The sequence below is a fragment of the Manis javanica genome, chromosome 6, assembly GCF_040802235.1.
Source record: "Manis javanica isolate MJ-LG chromosome 6, MJ_LKY, whole genome shotgun sequence".
In the NCBI taxonomy this organism is placed as follows: domain Eukaryota; kingdom Metazoa; phylum Chordata; class Mammalia; order Pholidota; family Manidae; genus Manis; species Manis javanica.
In genome coordinates, this window is record NC_133161.1 from 43,735,246 (window position 1) to 43,751,590 (window position 16,345).

General features: G+C 44.6%; 1 protein-coding gene across 10 annotated transcripts in view; it reads left to right on the top strand.

Annotated features, from left to right (window-relative positions):
* Window positions 1-16,345, top strand: part of PDE1C (phosphodiesterase 1C) — a 462,113-nt gene that overhangs the window by 162,142 nt on the left and 283,626 nt on the right. Inside the window, exons 1-2 of one of the 10 annotated variants that reach the window (XM_073238636.1) lie at window positions 9,263-9,937; window positions 10,438-10,540. The exons of 2 other annotated variants lie outside the window; for them this stretch is intronic. In XM_073238636.1, coding sequence (XP_073094737.1) covers window positions 9,745-9,937; window positions 10,438-10,540 — 296 coding nt within the window. In that variant the 5' untranslated portion in view covers window positions 9,263-9,744. 7 more of the 10 variants (XM_037027417.2, XM_037027422.2, XM_037027418.2 and 4 more) reach the window with 7 other exon arrangements.

Genomic DNA, 16,345 nt, shown 5'->3' on the forward strand with positions numbered 1-16,345 from the left:
ATAGTGGGATAAGTCAGTGACAGGTTTCAGTTCAAATCCAATTCTGCCATGTACTGTATGACCTTGGGCAAGGTAAGCTGCCCTTGAGGGGTGCATGCTTACAAAGAGGGTAGTATGTACAACACACATAAAATAAGTAGTAGCTATTATCATTATGGCTATACTACTATTATTACTATTACTACTCATGTTGGTGGCAATATTTATGTTGAGGGCAAGAAGAGAGTTTGGACATGACATAGAGTTAAGCCTTCCCTTTCAGTAACAGTGATGGCTCTGTCCACATGTGGCCTTTTTGAGTTGTATTTTGACAACTGCTCAATTACCTACATAGCTGAGAAATATGTCAGCCATGGGTCCCGGTGCATTATTGATGTTGGCTCTTTTCTTTCAACCTCATTGCATGGTCCTTGTCTGCTGAGAATAGGAAGAATATGCTCCCTCTGTTTCCCTTGGAGGCAGGCCAGAGTGGACTCCTGCTCCAAAATGTTACTTGTCTTCAGAGGTGAAAAACATGAGTCACATCTGGCCATCCTGGTGGGTTACTTTTGTGCAGCCCCTCCTCAGCCCCACTTCTCCCTGCACTGTTTCATGGCTGGTTAAAGACCTGCAGGCGTGCTCTCTGGAGTGAGGTCAGCGGCAGTGCTGCCAAGAGGGATTTTTCTCTACTTTGCAAACACCCAGCGAAGTCACCGAGCCTCAGGGTCCCTATCAGTTGCTACAGTGAAAGCCTCTTCTGCCAGGATGCTGATTTGGTGCAATGGTCAGCAGCAGCTAGGATGAAAAAATGGTGCCTCCTCACTGTGGCAGGGCTCCGGCTGTCTTGGCGGACACTGCAGCCAACAAGAAAAGAGTGGCCCGAATGTTTGCAAGCTCCAGGCAATGCCCCCTCAGCCAGCAGAACCGAATGATGTGGCGCCAGGCTGCTGCCCAGACGCCCAGAGTAATACGTTCCCATGTACTTCTGAAGAGCAAACTCCGATAAGCTCTCACATTTAAGTACCTGCTTAATTGGTTTAAAAAAATCTAGAGAAAGAGAAAGAAAAGTCCAATCACTACATTTCCATAAGTCCTTTTGCCTTGAAATACCTGCAGCCTTTTAATTAGAGGTGGTTTTCTTTCCTTCCTTTTTTTTTTCTGTCTTTCATGTTTTAAATGGTTTATGATGTTGCATTTATTAGTCACAGTTTCTAGGGCTAGATAGTAACCATGGGAGGTAGGCTGTCATTGAAATTCCAATGAAGTTTATAATCAAACTGAATGATGCAAGTCTCCCTGCCAATATTCTGACATAAACACATTTTTGTTTTGATGAGAATATTGTTCCTGAAAGTCACAGTTATCAAATAAAGCTCCTGAAGTCACCAGTTGTAAATGACCAGCCCTCTGTCAATACATCCTTCAGTAAGTTTGACTGCTGAGGGAGGTGGAGGAGCTTTGAGAAGGTCACACGTTAACATTTCCTCTGTGACCAGCTGGTTCTAGCACATAGAGACAGAGAAATCCTGCAATAAATGAATGGGCAAAATGAGCACAAGTCCCAAGCAATAGTAGCAGCCTTAGGAATTGCTTGGAATTGGTCTGGCAGAAATGGTTGGTTTCTGATAGCTGAAATAGTGTATAGGATAGAAGTACATGGGGAGTGATCACTCTGACCATTAAAATTGGAACCTCCACGGCAAATGAGGCTGAAGGGTGCCTCTGCTATGCTGTATGGGTAACATGAGGGGGACTGATGTTCACAAGTGCCCTTTGGGTCTGGGTGGGGGAGAAGTATTACAGCGAATCTTTCTTATTTAGAAAGTTATTGATTTCAAAGGCTCTGTTTGGTTTGCCTGCCGTACAGGCAGAAAGGCTTCTCACAGGATCTAATTGACTGGACTGGAGTTATTTTCAAGGACTCAGTACTCTTTTCTTTCAGTGCTTTGGTTAAAATTCTCGAAGCTTCCTAAATTACACTGAGAAGAATAATTTTCATTTCTTCATTTACATTTAGCCCTGCCAGTGGGAAGCCATATAACTATACGTGTGGAGAGTCCACCCAGTTCCATGGTGGTACTGGTAGTATATAGTTTGATAGTCTCTTGCTAAGATTTGATTTGCATGCTAATTACTTCTGAATTGTGTCCATAAGTTTCCATTCCTCTTCATAAATTAAGTCCCATTCTATGCTTATAGGAATCTGTTTATATCTCAGAAGTAGAAATATAAGCATATACCAACGTCTGATGGATCCATCCATCTGTACATGTGAAGGATTATGGCCAGATCAAGGTGCCTGCAGGGTCTTTTTTATTACCATGAATTTGTCAAAAGTGTGTGGGTGGAAGGCATTCATAGAGATGTTATTCTTTCATTTTCCTGGGTCTTAAAAATCCTTTCACTTCTGAGAATCACAGGGACTAGACTGAACCATTTAGATGTCCCCAAGGGTAATTTTGAAAATGCTGTCAGAAGTAGTTAATATCCCTTATTCTCCTTGTGTGCTGAATCAGACAAAAAAAATATTTCACTTATCTGGAGGTGCAGCTGCCAGACAACTGAAAGTTAACCCTTTATCACCTAAATATACCATTTTTGGCACTCAAATGGAACCTGGGCAGTGCTTTATTGCCTTTCTCCAAATAACCCCACCATTAGCTTTTGGTTTAGTTAAAGACTCATCTGTTTCCATGTCTCAGGTTTGCTCTTTGAGTATAGTTTATATGTTCAGGAATCATCTTAGACCATAAATTAAACATAATTCACAGTCCTTCTCTGAGAAACCCAGTTGGTCATTGGTCAGTTGGTGTGGGTAGTGATGACAGAGTCTGCTCTCCAGGAGGCTTGTCTGGTGAGTCCTGTAGTAACACTACCAACAAGGAAATTAGTTCCTTATCACTGATGAATTGGTTCAGTATTGTCACTGTGGACCTTGTGGCTGGAGCTCACGAGTCTAGAGTGTCTCCTCCATTCAGATAGATCACTTGTTGAGATCATTTAGCATTTCTGATTAAGCCAGGGGACATTCTTATTCCTTTCCAGACATTCTTTACACAGCAACCAAGTGACTTTTTACAAACATATTATCTCTTGAAATCCCTAAGTGATTTCCCATTCCACTGCAAATGAAAGCCAGCCCTGAAGTCTGCCCTCAAGACTCCTCCATGGCCCCACCTGCCTGCCCACCTCCCGACCCGCATCCCAGGCCACTCTTCCCTGTGCCAGATCACTCCAGCCACAACTTACCTCCTTCCAGTTCCTGACCACACCAAGCTCCTTCCTGCCTTAGAATCTTTGCATATGTGGTTCCCTCTTGTTGGAAGTGTTTTCCTCCTACTTGTTACCTGGACGACTCCTACTCCTCCTTTGGGAGGTCTTGGCTCCCAATTTTACTTTGCATCTTTTGCGTACCTGCTGAACACATTTTTGTGATTCCCTGTTGTCAAGAGCATGAAAAGTCTCAGCTCTCACACGGTAGTCCGGGCAGTCTGGGCCCACCACAGCCTTCCCACCCGCCCCTCTCCCATCATCCCTTCCTCAGCCCCTGACCCATCACACCAGGTTCTTGTTTGTACCAGGGCAGCCACACATGTTTCCACCCTCCTGGAGTCTCTCTTCCCTAGTTTTTCTTCAGGAAGACCTTTTTGCCAATGGCCCATGCTGTTAGTGGGCAGTCTTTCTCCTGATCTGTGAAAAACACCGTTGAACCAAATCCTTGAGTAGAAGCAAGACCATTCTTGAGACCCAGAATGGAAGTTCAGAGGTAATGCAGCACTGGGCCGGGAGTGTGGGAACATGGCCTCTGGTCTCAGCTCTGCCACCATCAAGCACTGGGCCTTGTGCACAGTTAAACTAACCTGCTTGGGCTGTTTGTTCTTATCAGTATAATTAGGAACTTGGGTGAAGGGATGGGTAAGGTCCCTTTCAGTGCTGAGGCTTTTCACATTCAAATTTGCTTTATAGTGATAGGAAGAACAACGGTTCTTCTGATTTATTGCATTTGGGCTGAAATTTGGCTGACTGTAGCATCAGCAGTTTTACACGAACAAAATTTTCAATTTCATTAGTACAGCCGAGGTAATTCTGCTGGGCTGGCAGTGTGTTTGGAGAGGCAGAGTGGCCACCAGGGCCAGGAGGCTGGAAGCCTTGTGCGGTCATGCTGCCCGGCCGCTACCTGGAGGGTAGGCTACCTGGAGGGAAGCCACTGACCCCTCAGACCTCATGCACTTCATTTCTAAGCTGGGAATAAAAAGAAGATGTATTTCACTCACTTCAGAGTTGTTTTGAGGGGCTAATATGTATAATGAGGTCATTATCAAAAAGTTATTGAAAAATGATTAGTGATGTTTATTATCAGGATAATGAAGTCTCCTTACATTTACCTTGGGCGTTCTTCCCACTTAAGTCTTCTGTACCATTTTCCAGTTTCCTTTTCTTTGTGTTCTGTTGGATGCATGAGGTAGGGGAAGAACTACTATTTTATGAGAGCCTTCAATGTTTAAGGCACTGACCATACTTTTTTTTTTAAACTACTTTCAACAATCTTCTAAGCGGGAAGTTGTATTAGTCAGGATTCCTTCAGTTGTCAGTGACAGAAATCTGATTCAAGCCACAGTGGAAAAAAAAATAAACTCTTGGGGAGGGGACATTTATTTAGTTCATATAATTTCTAAGTTCCATGTGTAGCTTTGGCTTCAGGCTTAATAGTACTAATGGGCTCAAAATATCATTTCACATTTTTTTCTTTGTCTCTTTATTTCTCTCTGCTTTTCTCTGTAGTGGTGTCATTTTTCTACTATACTTTTTTCATATGGTAAAAAGATGACACCAGGGCCAAGGTAATCTCAAGCATTATAGCTTGTTATCTCAAAGAAAAGACAAATAGACCTCTCGCTTTCTTACTCAGTGGCCACATCAAATCTTTCATAAGGAACCACGACTAGATCTGCTTTAGTTACATGTCACTCTTGGACCCGTCACTTTATTCAGAGAAACAGGGTGATGGCTCTGATTGGCCAACCGAGGTTATGTTTATTATAGTCAAATCTAGCCAGGGGTCAGATTCCAGGTTTTCCTGTGGCTTTTTTGAGCCCATGAAAAGCTTGGTTAGCCCTGGCCAGGCTGTGGGTTTCAAATCAGGATATGTGAGAGATGGAAGGGGACCCAGAGGAGGTCACGGAACCCAGCACAGCCACGGCCAGAGAAGTGTCTCAACCCTATGTGACTGAGTGCTACTGCGGGTCCCTTCCTTTGCCTGTGCCACCACCACTAGAAAGATTAGATGGACTTATCCTGTCAGAGCAACTCAAGCACCCTGCCAGAGAGAGGGGCAAACACCGGCCACGTTGCAGGCCACGTCAGGCCAGCCAAGCCGGAACTGCGTGCCGCCTCTTCGGTTGCCTCACCTTGCCTCTCTGGGCCAAACCCTGTGTAACTGAGATGTCGGCTACTCAGAGCCCTGCTTCAGATGGGGCTGAGAAGGGGGTGCTTGGGCTTACACTGTCTACTGCCTCTTCGTGTGCCTTTTTGTCCTAGGACAGGTGGTTCCTGGGACAGTCTTTCCCAAATTATAAATCCCAAGAGAGAAGATGTCAAAGGGGAAGGCAGGGCGACTGTCCTCAAAGAGACCTCCTGCCGGGAAGGGGAGCCCATGGGGGCGAAGAGTGTCCGTGTTCCGGGGCAGCGTGCATCTGGCATGAGCAGGGGCCGCTTGCCTGTAGGTGCTACTTCCGCCATCTGAAATGCTTCTCCAGGTCTCCCCCTCAACAGATTCTCTAGATGATGCCCCTGCCAAGTCATGAAACATGTATCAGGGACACTGGCTTGCTTCACAGAGGTCAAACGAGTGGTAGCTGGAAGATAGGTGCTGATGGTGCTCATGGAGATGATGTTTTGCTTTTTCTGATTTTGTCTCTGTTCTCTGTCCAACTCTTCCTTCTTTGTAAGGTGAGGAGCATATATGTATTTGGTAGCTCGATTCCTCTTATGGACTCCTGGTTTATCATTTGTCCCATGGTTATTGCACACTCCCATGGCAGGTTCCTGGAGAGCTGACCTCAGTCTGTAATGAATGTTCAGGGCAGCAAGTGCCCTCAGCATGTGACCATGCTTCCTTCTGCCTGGAACCACCCATGACTCCCTATCATCTACCAGACAGAGTCTGAGTTTCTTCAATGACCACAAAGGTCTGTCTGACCCTTTCAGCATTTTCTCCTGCTTTTCTTAGGCACTTAGTGTCAAGCCACATAACTGTGGATTGCTGGCCGCTCCACCTCTTTTCATGCTTTTGTGTCTTTTTTCATGCAGTGCCCTCTTTCTCGAATCACCTGCTGCTACCCATCTTCCATGTAAGCAACTTCTACTCACCCATCTTCGGTTCAGATGTCACCTCTACTATATAGCCTTCCTAATTCCCTCACAGTATGAGTGACCTGTGCTCCTGCAGCCCACCCCTCTCTGTAATATACCTTATACCTGTCTTCTTATGGGTCTGTAGAGAGATGGTGTACAGGGAAAAGAGCAGGAGCTTTGCACTCTTTGCACTTGGGTTCAAAACCTGGCTCTGCCACGTGTCAGCTGTATGTCTTTGTAAAAGTGATCTGACCTCTGGGAGCCTCTTCAGTCTTTACTTGTAAATGGGCATAATGATCTCTTCTGAAGTGTTTTGTTGAGGATGAAATGAACCAGCCAGTGATGTGCTTAGTGCGGTACTTGGCACATAGGAGTTTTCAGTGACTTGAAAGGGTAGAGGTTGTGGTTATCATGATTATTATTGAATCATAGAATCTCAGAGATGAGAGAGACCTGAGGGGTCATCATGATGCCTACAAAGCCTGATTCCTACTCCCTTGTCTGATAGTTATCTAGTTTCTCCTTGAACTCTGCCATGGACAGGGAGCTCACTTTGTCTCTAATTTTTTGATACTTAGTGCTGTTGATGCAGAGGTTTGCTAGTTCTTAGGCTGAGTTACTCTGTATCTATTTGGCAACTGTTGTAAATTGGCAGTTATATGGATGATACACATTACTTATATGCATGTATGTATATATATCATATATTTATGTGTGTATGCATGTCTATTTATACTTAGTGACGTTTCACCATATATGATTTCCTAAAAAGTCTTACTCAGAAAGCTGAGTTGGGAAGTCACAATGGAAGTTAAACTCTAAAGCAGAGTTGTGTATGGCTTTGCATTTTCTTAGAGATATCATTTCTTGGTGGGTTTGTTTCTGTTTTTTTGTTTTGTTTTGTTTTTGCTTATTTCTGAATAGAACACTAGTAGCTTGTAATGTTGCTGCAATTCTTAAGCATACCCTGTCTGAGCTTGATAAAGAGAGAACAAAATCCGAGTGACATAATAACATAGTGAATTTAAAATTAACACCATTTTGTTGGCAGAGAAGACATGCCTTTCCTAATGTGACTTAGAAAGAATCTTGAAGTAGGAGCGAGAAATCCTAAGATCTTTTATGGTACCTTGGCTTCAGTTTTCTTATCTGTGAAGTGGGAGCATTGGACACTCAGAGACAGGATATGGAAAAGGCAGAGGTGGACTCTGTCCACTAGAAAGACATACTCCCTTTCCCCAATTCAACCTGAGAAGCTCTTTCTTTACTTTTTCAATCTGAAGTATGCATTGGAGTCCCTTATAGGGTGTTGTTTGAAACATTCTATTGCTTAAAAAATTTGAAAACTTCTACATGAGACTATCTTTAAGGTTCTTCCAGCTCCAGAAACTATTATGGCACTGAAACAGAAGAAGTTACATCTTTATTACATGTTCAGTTTTTAAAATTTTCTAAAATGCAACAAAGTCATGTTTCAGAAACTTGTTAAGAATGTTTTTTGTCTTCCCTCTCTGATTAGCTTAATTACAGTGAAATGCTACTCCTTTTCTTTTTCTTCCAAAATTTGCTTTTCTCTGACTTAATTGAAGTCCCACTGATACTAAGAGCAAGTCACAAGTATGGTGGAGGGGAAGAAGATGAATATTATCCTTTATCCTTCCCTTCTGTTCTTTTGTTCCTAGCCGGTCCTTGGGGAAACCATGATTTAGTTAAAGTATATATTCAGTGATGTGCATCTTTCTTTTCAGCAATCCCTCCTCCACCCAGCTCTCTCCAGATGACCTTATAGATCATAAAGGTGAACAGATGTTAGAAATCTTTTTGCCTAAATTCCTTACTTTATTAAAAGCAGTGGAAAAACGGGACCCTGTGAGGAACACAAATTTGTATTGGGTAAGGTAATGAGCCACAACTCAAATTCTGGCCTTTTCCAGTTCTGTTCTGTTTCTAGTGGATCTAGATAACCTCCTTGTGCTTCAGTTTTCTTACTGTCAAATGAGGATAATAATAACAACAATAATATGTGCCATGTAGAGGTGTTGCTAGTATTATGTGAGCATAGAACCTTTAGGACAGTGCTTGGACCATAGAAAGTTTCAGGTATAGTTTTCTATTGTTATCATTACTATACTTCCATTATGACTGCAGGCTGCTCGGGGTGCGCAATGTGATGGAAACCCCATTTGGGGACCATGCTCCTATCTTGCAACCCCAAACAAGTTGTTAAAATAATCTCTTTTAACATCCAGTTCCACCAGGTCACTGTTCCTTGCTGAGTGACATCAGGTACATAATTGGTTTTATTCAGATAAATTAATTTTATGTTAATATGTTGGCTGTTTAATACTATCTTTACCTGGTAATAATGCCTTAACTCAGTGAAAATGTATGTACTTCCAGAAAATCCTTAAGGACTGGCTTTAATGAGGTGACTTCTGGTGTGTGTGTAGGTCATTTTTAATCAAATAGGTCTGTCATCTCACTGAGAGCCAAGTACCTTCTCCACTGGACTGAATGAGGCTAGCCATGCCATCCTCGTCTGATGGATAGGAAAATAATGTATAACATATGCCTGATGGATAGGAAAACAATGCTGGGTGTGACTGAAAGAATCTATCAAATGCCAGTGAGGAAAAATATGGTTATAGAGCAAGCTGCACCCTGAATCTCAGGAGCCCTGAGTCCCAGGTTTGAAATGGCTCCTGGAGAGTGGTGGTGGCTTCATCTAGGCGGGAGTCAGACCAGCAGTTCTGTGAAGCCAGGGCTGCAATCAGCTTGAGCTGGGATCTTCTTTCTCTTCTTTTTCTTTTCTTTTTGTCTTTGGTCTCTCTTAGTCCCACCTCCTTCTTCCCCTTCCAGCTCCCATCTAGCCCACTCTTCCAGATCATTCTACTTTATTGACATTGTCAGCGACCTAGGTAGGGGGACCCACACAGTGAGTTGCATCTTTGTGGAGCTGATACTCTTCCTCCCCAGTCTCAACATTTACTGAGCCATCGCCCTGCAGGGATCCCTTGAGGAGTAGGTCACCTTAAGCCGCGGAAACTTCTACCTCCTCACTGGGTTTCTATTTTCCTTATTCGAGCCATTGGAGAGAGGGAGGGAGAGAGATGAAGACTCCCATTAGCAAGAACATAACAAGACTTTGTAAGTGTGCTGTGTGGTTACTTTAGTCCCTATCAATTGCTTTAATATTTCAAAATGGAATCGGCCGTCGCGCGGGGGTGAAGGGAGCGCTGTAAGTGAAAAGCCCCAGCACAACTCGGGGAACCTCGCCCGGCCCGTTGCCCCACCAGCAACCCTCCAGCCCCCTGGGAGGACACCGAGCTCCCTTCCCTCGCATTTCCGCGCGTGGTACCGTGTCACGCATTTTGTGCGGGCTTGGGAGCCCCCGACCCAGCCGGGGGGGGGATGCGGGGCGGCGGGCGGCCCGGGCGCGGGGCGCGGGTGCCGGGCTGGAGGGGGGAGCGCGTGCCCTGCGGACGGCGGTGCCGGCGCGCCCCTCCCTCCGCACGCGCAGGTGCCAGACCAGACGCCAGCTCCGGCGCGCTGACAGACGACTTTCCTCAGTTGTCAGTTTTCTCGCTTGTCAGCAGAGCTGCTGGTAAGTGAAAGAAAACAGGGGAAGCGAAGGCGGCGAGGCAGCAGAGAGGGGGGGCGGCGCGAGGTGGTGCGGGTGCGCGGCCCCCAGCTCGGAGCACCCAGCCCGCGCCGACTCCCCGCCCGGCTCATCCCCTTCCCTCGCTCTTTCCCACTTTCTCCTCGCTTCCTCCCCTCCCCACTCTGCTCGTTTCCCCTTCTCCCTGGCTCCCCAAGTCCTTCAGCTGCCACACTATCGCTTTTGTGGCTTTGTTTTTTTAAAAAAGAAAATCCAGATAGGCACAGCCCCTGGGAATCAACCCGGGACTATGCCGGTTCCCGCAGCTGCCTCCACGCCACACTGGGACCTGGGGTCGCCCGCGGTCCGAGCCCGCTTTCAGTCCGGATTTGGGGGACCCAGCAACGGGAGTGCGCGCCAAAAGTGACAGGCAAACCCGACCCGGCGAGGAGGCGGGGAGGGGACAACCCAAACTCCCTCAGCCTCACTCCAGTGATACCCTGCAGCTATGGAGTCGCCAACCAAGGAGATAGAAGAATTTGAGAGCAACTCTCTGAAATACCTGCAGCCGGAACAGATCGAGAAAATCTGGCTTCGGCTCCGAGGGCTGTAAGTAACTATTTATTTCGTTTGTCCCATTTTCCTCTCCCATCAGTACTTTACTACACAGCCAGTTATGACTGCTCACTGTTCCCACAGGGCCCTTTAAATGAAATGTAGCCCTAAAAGTTCCACAACTGCTTGTCTGTTGATTACAGTCACTGCTGCGTTTCTTTGAACAGAGATTGTTTTTCTGCTTTGTGTTTGGAACGCCTTGCTCTTTCCAAGTCATGCTTTCTTTGGGCGAGTAAATTTGCAGCTTGCTCCTGAGTTGACCAGGCAGGTCCCAGAGACATCTTCCCTGACTCCCAGATACTCATTTCAGCAAACATTTGGCATCAAATACCTAGTGCGGTTTAAAAAAAAATAGTTTTTCTCCAAGTATGTTCTCCAGACATTCTGTTCCTACCAAGAGCAGTGATGGGAAAACAGCTCTCTGACTGTTCATTTTGCTGCAGTTATTATTTTTGAAAGTATACACACACACACCCCAAAACAAATAAGAAAGGCACTGACTTAAGTTACCTTCATCTTAGGGGAGATCATAGCCAACTGGGATATTCAAAGTTTCTAAAGGGAAGCACTGAGGTAGTATGTATTTCTTTTAGGGGTTCCTATTTATAGTGCAGTTTATAAAAGCCATTCCGTCAAAAAGAAAATGAGCTTCATTGCCATTGATCTAAGTGGGAAACCATGCCAAATAATGAGTTTTTTTGGACTGTCTGGCTGCTGCAAGCAGAGGCTGTAAACTTATTTGGAAGTCTTGTCTTTCTGGCTGGCAGACTCTGATGACAGTTGAGATGCATGCAAGGCAGCACCTTTTTTCAGAGAGATGTTTACAGTCAGCTCATGTCATATATAAGAAGCATGACATCTGATCACATGGTGCCGCACACAGAGAGTTTGTTGTGTCCACAAAGTCTGGGTCCTAGGTATTCAGTGTCAAAGTGCTGTCAAGCTGGTCTCCTTTGCCATCCGGGCTGGAGGGACCCACTCATACTCTAAGGAGCTGCTTCTCTCTGGCTGCCTTGACAATTCAAACGGACTGACTCCACAGAGCTCCTCTGGCTTGAGAGGAGTGTTTGGGCAAATCAGCAAGGCTTAGGTGAGAACTTGTGCAAAAAAGCACTTAGTGCTTACAACACACTATCTTGTAGTTTTTTGTGTTTCAGATCTGTTAGGCTCTCTCCCAAAGGTGTTAGAGTTTGATGTAGCCGAATTTTCCTTTCCTAGTCTCTTTTATCTACTCAGCACCTGGTGTCTTTGAATATAAAAGGTGTGGGTTGATTCCTCTCCAAATGTGTTTTTGAATTCCTCATTTTTACTCTTCCTTCTTAAATGCTTTGCCCAACAGCAATCCTAGGAGGCCTGTAGCTTCACTTTCTAATTTGAAAAGGACATGTTACTACTGTTATGACATTTTATTTTACTGTTTTTATGGTTGCTACTACCACTTAAAAAAAAACTGAACAGTAGTGCTGTAATAAGTTGCTAAAGACTCTGGAAAACAAGCACATGCTTATTTATACAACTTGGAATAAGACTTATGCAGTTCACCTTTAGGAGATGCATAGAAACCTTTAGGAGATGAAAGGGTGTGTGTCTATTTGTCTACACAACAGACTATCAATAAGAGGAAGGAAGTTGCTCTTTCAATAATTTAGAAAGACCCAATAGCCACAGTCAGATTTTCATATCCACTTATTACTATGACAGCCTTGTAGAAAGGGCTTTAAGGGTGATCTTAGATAGTCAGGAATTCAGTTCAGCTTGTTTGAGAGCCTCAGTTTAGGACTTGGTCATCTCATGCCTGGATCAGTCAGTGATGTCTGTCTCTTGTCAGTGTCTCTCCCATTTAATCTTCATTGAATTTCTCATCTTCTCCATCACAGTGCAAGTTCCTTGAGGACAGACACTTTGTGTGTCTTGCTCACTCAATCCTGTACCTCTAGTGCCTAGAGCAGATTTTGGCATATAGTAGGTGCTCAATCACTATGTGCTGAAGGAAGCATAAAGAGCCAAATGTGAGCTTTTTAATACTCAAAATGAAGATAAATATATATTTGTGTCAGCTTTTAGGCCACGTGAACTATCAGTACAATACTCTGTGAATTAGATGGGAGGTGGGTTTTATTAACATAATAAATGTTAGTATGTCCTAGATTGGACGCAGAAGTCTAAACTAAGGCAGGAACGGGGCAAGATATGGTGAAGCCATGACCCAGGGCCAAATCCCACTCTTGTGTTTACCCAGATTTTCTCTTTTCCTCTCTTTCTCTCTCCCTCTTTCTGCACTGGCCAGGAGAATGGTCTTTACCAGCAGCCAGAGGATGGTTGCCGTTATTATCTGTTGAGAATCTATGGCGTAGGAGAATATAGGGGGTAGTCCCCTGTACATTACAGCCCCCACTTGTTCCCCTCCTATGCTTAATTATTTTTTTCTCTAGTACATCTTGTCTCAACATCAGAATATTTTATTTTGTTTGTTTTATTATGTTTGTTGTCTGTCTCCTCCAACTAAAATATATGCTCCCTGACAATATTGTTTTTTGGTCTGTTATGGTCCCTGGTGTATCCCCAGTGCCTACAGTGCTACCTGTAGATAGTAAATTACCAATAGGTATTTGAAACTTAGTGCTGCTTCACATATTTTTCTAGGAAAGAATTGGGAAAAAAGAATCCAGCTTTGTAGCATCATCAACATGCTAAGAGTGCATCAAATACTGGAAATGTTTAAACACCATTACCCGAGCTGGGACGACAGACCCCTGGGAGCCTGGGTGCTTCCTGGAGACTCCCATTTCCCTAGAGTGAGGTGCTGAACACCAATGCATAGAGGCGGACTGTGGTTCAGGGGCTAGGTGTTCCTTAGCCTCCCTCTGCAGCCCTGCCACCCTCTCATCTACATGCTCACATTTCTCCAAGCTGGAGGGGAACACACTGCACACCTGACCTTCCTAATTGTACCCATCAAAGGGATGCTGTCCTCTTCTGTTTCTGGGGCGAGACTCTTTCTTTTGCATTTCCATTTCTGTAAACCTCAGGTGGGCCCCATGTGCCATTGTCATGGTTATTTTCTCTTTAGGAGTGGGTGGATTTTTAAGAGCCCCTCCCGAAGGCTGTTTTGTTAGGGAATCTTTTAGTCAGGGAAAATAGACAACCACTAAAGTTTATTCTTCTGAGGACGGGGGGTATCCTCAAGGCTTCTTGGGTTTGAGTCCTGACTCTTGGGTCCTGACCAAGAGTTTTCCTATCACCAGCCTGCTGTTATATGATGACAAGAGTATGCTTCTCTCTCTTTTTTCAATTGAGAGCTGGAGAACAGCTTTCACTTTATTTCTTGGCATTTATTATCATAATTGTAATTAAGCTATCATGTATTTATTTTGCCCAACTATGAGGTAGTCAGTATAACATATTTTATTTTTATGCAACACTTTCTATGAAGATGATGATGACTTCTTTGCATTACCTAAAATCATATGAGTATAAAGGGGTTAACAGACTGGGGCTGCTGTTCTTGTCTATTCAGCAAGCAAGCTTTCTCACCCTCTTTGTGATGGTAATAGACTCCCCTCCCTCCTGCCCTAACCCCTCCCCACTGCCAGGGTGGGCTCAAGGTCCAGGACTGGCCAGTTGTGGAATTTCACCTTTATGGAACAATGGTCCATCAAGTGTGGCGCAGAGCCTGAGTAGGAGCAACAGAGTTCTTCACTGAGTTGCCCCTCTTGGCCATGGGAAAGTGCTGCTGCTTTTCTTCTGGGTTTTCCTCGTGGCTCCCACTGGCTCCATTTCCCCCTTTCTGGAGAAGACTGTTCCGTGAAAGGAGACAGTGAGGCCGCCACTCTAAGAGAAGCAGAGGGGAGAAGGTGGACTGGAAATCTCCGGTCTGCCTGCAGGGGCCCAGGTCCTGCAGTGATTTCTCTCTGTCCCTCTCTCCGCTACAGGCACCAGTCAGGCTCCGGAGTTGCTTAGGCTGCCTTGAGTTTGATTTCTCTTAAAGAGGCTTTGCCTGTGTCCCGCTGAAGCCCAGAGAGCTTAGGTGACTCTCCCAAACTACCCAACAGAGACGGGGCGAGAAGCTATAGGCAAAGAAGCCTGCATCTCTGGTTTCATATTTCCTACTTAATTAAGCTCTCTCACTCTTCATTTTCTTTCTACTCATCTAAAAGTTTTTATAGGGTCATCATGAGTTTATTCAGGTAACATTTATTGAATGTCTATTATATGCCAGGCACTTTGATAAGCTCTGGGTATGCAGAAGTAGAGAAGACAATTCCCTGCCCTTCATCCATCCCTAGGCTGGCGGAAGAGACTGAGGAGTAGCCGAAGTGTTGACTTTGGTTACAGAGGGAGGCATGGGAACTTTCCTCCTTGTGCCCTGGAGGGCCAGGGAAAGTGTCTCAGAGGAGAGGCGAGCTGCCGGTTTGTTCTGAGTGGGGTCCTCAGAGTCACAAGGAAGAAAGCTGCACAGATTCCTTTCATTCATGTCAGCCTTTGGCAAAGATGTAAAGAAGCCTTTTGCAAAGATTTGAGGAAAACAAGGGGTTGTCCAGTGAGTCAGGATATATCAGCTTAGAATTCTGAGTGGTTTTTATGGACAACTGAAAAAACTGTTCTTCTCACTGGGGACATAGCCAGAGTCCTAGTGCCCTTCTGTATGTTACCTCTTGATAATTTCCAAAAGGAGAGGGTGTGGTTGGGTCTGTTTGCTTCCATTCAGCACGGATCTGTTGAATCTCCCAAGTCACTTCACACGTCCTTGGCCCTCACAGTCCCAAGTCCATCTGCTATCCAGGGAACAGGGTTGCCTTCCCTACAATAGCTGTGTAGTATCTTCTTGTAGCTCATCTAGTGCTGTATTGAGGGATCAATACAAGCTAATGAATGCCTGTGTACGAAGACACAGAGGCATGGGAGACCTTGACCTGTCAAGGAGCAGTGAGAGATGAAGTTGGACAGGCAGGCAAGGACCAGGGAGCCATACATGGAAGTTTAAATTTTTACTTTTTGTATTATTCATAGTTATATACACTCATAGATTAAGGAGGCAAAGATTTGAACACATTTACTACATTACACACCAAAAAAATAAGTTCCAGGCACCCTCCATTCATCCTTCAGAGCATCTTCTATTTTTTATTTATGGTCACATGTAATTTTAAGGAGTTTGCATTTTATCCCTTAAGTTATAAAGAATTGTTAAAAGACTTTAGTCTGGAAAGTAACAAAATGAGATTTGAATTTTAGGATGGCTATTCTGGAAGAAGTGTAGAGGACAGATTGAAGATAAGACTTGAGGCCTGGAGCCCAGTTAGAGAAGATGCTTGAATAGGGCAGTGCTATTGATTATGGGGGGGCACATTTGATATGAGAATTGGCAGATCTTTGTTTTGGAGCAAATAGAGAGAGAAGTTGTCTTCCAAGTTTGTTTTGACTTAGTTGTATTAGCCATTTGCCTTTTTAGGGACCATGGAGAGAAGAGCAGGCTCGGGTAAAGCAGAATGATAAACTTGGGTTTAGGCTTATTGAACTGGAGTAGTTTCTAGAGGTCCAAGTAGCTGTTGGTGATAGCAGTCTGGAATTATTGCAGAGCCCTTCAGTGGGGACTGGTGGCCCTGGAAGTCATGGTTCTGAGTTCAAGCCTTGAGAACAGGTGGCCTAGGGAAGAGGGGCTTCACATGACTCTCACTAATAAAACATTTTCAAGAAAATAATTAAGAAAATTATTGTTTATTCCCTCAGATAATGTATTTTAGTCTATTAATTGGTCCTCCCCCTCTTCCATTTAATTGGAAATGTCAGATGGTTCAG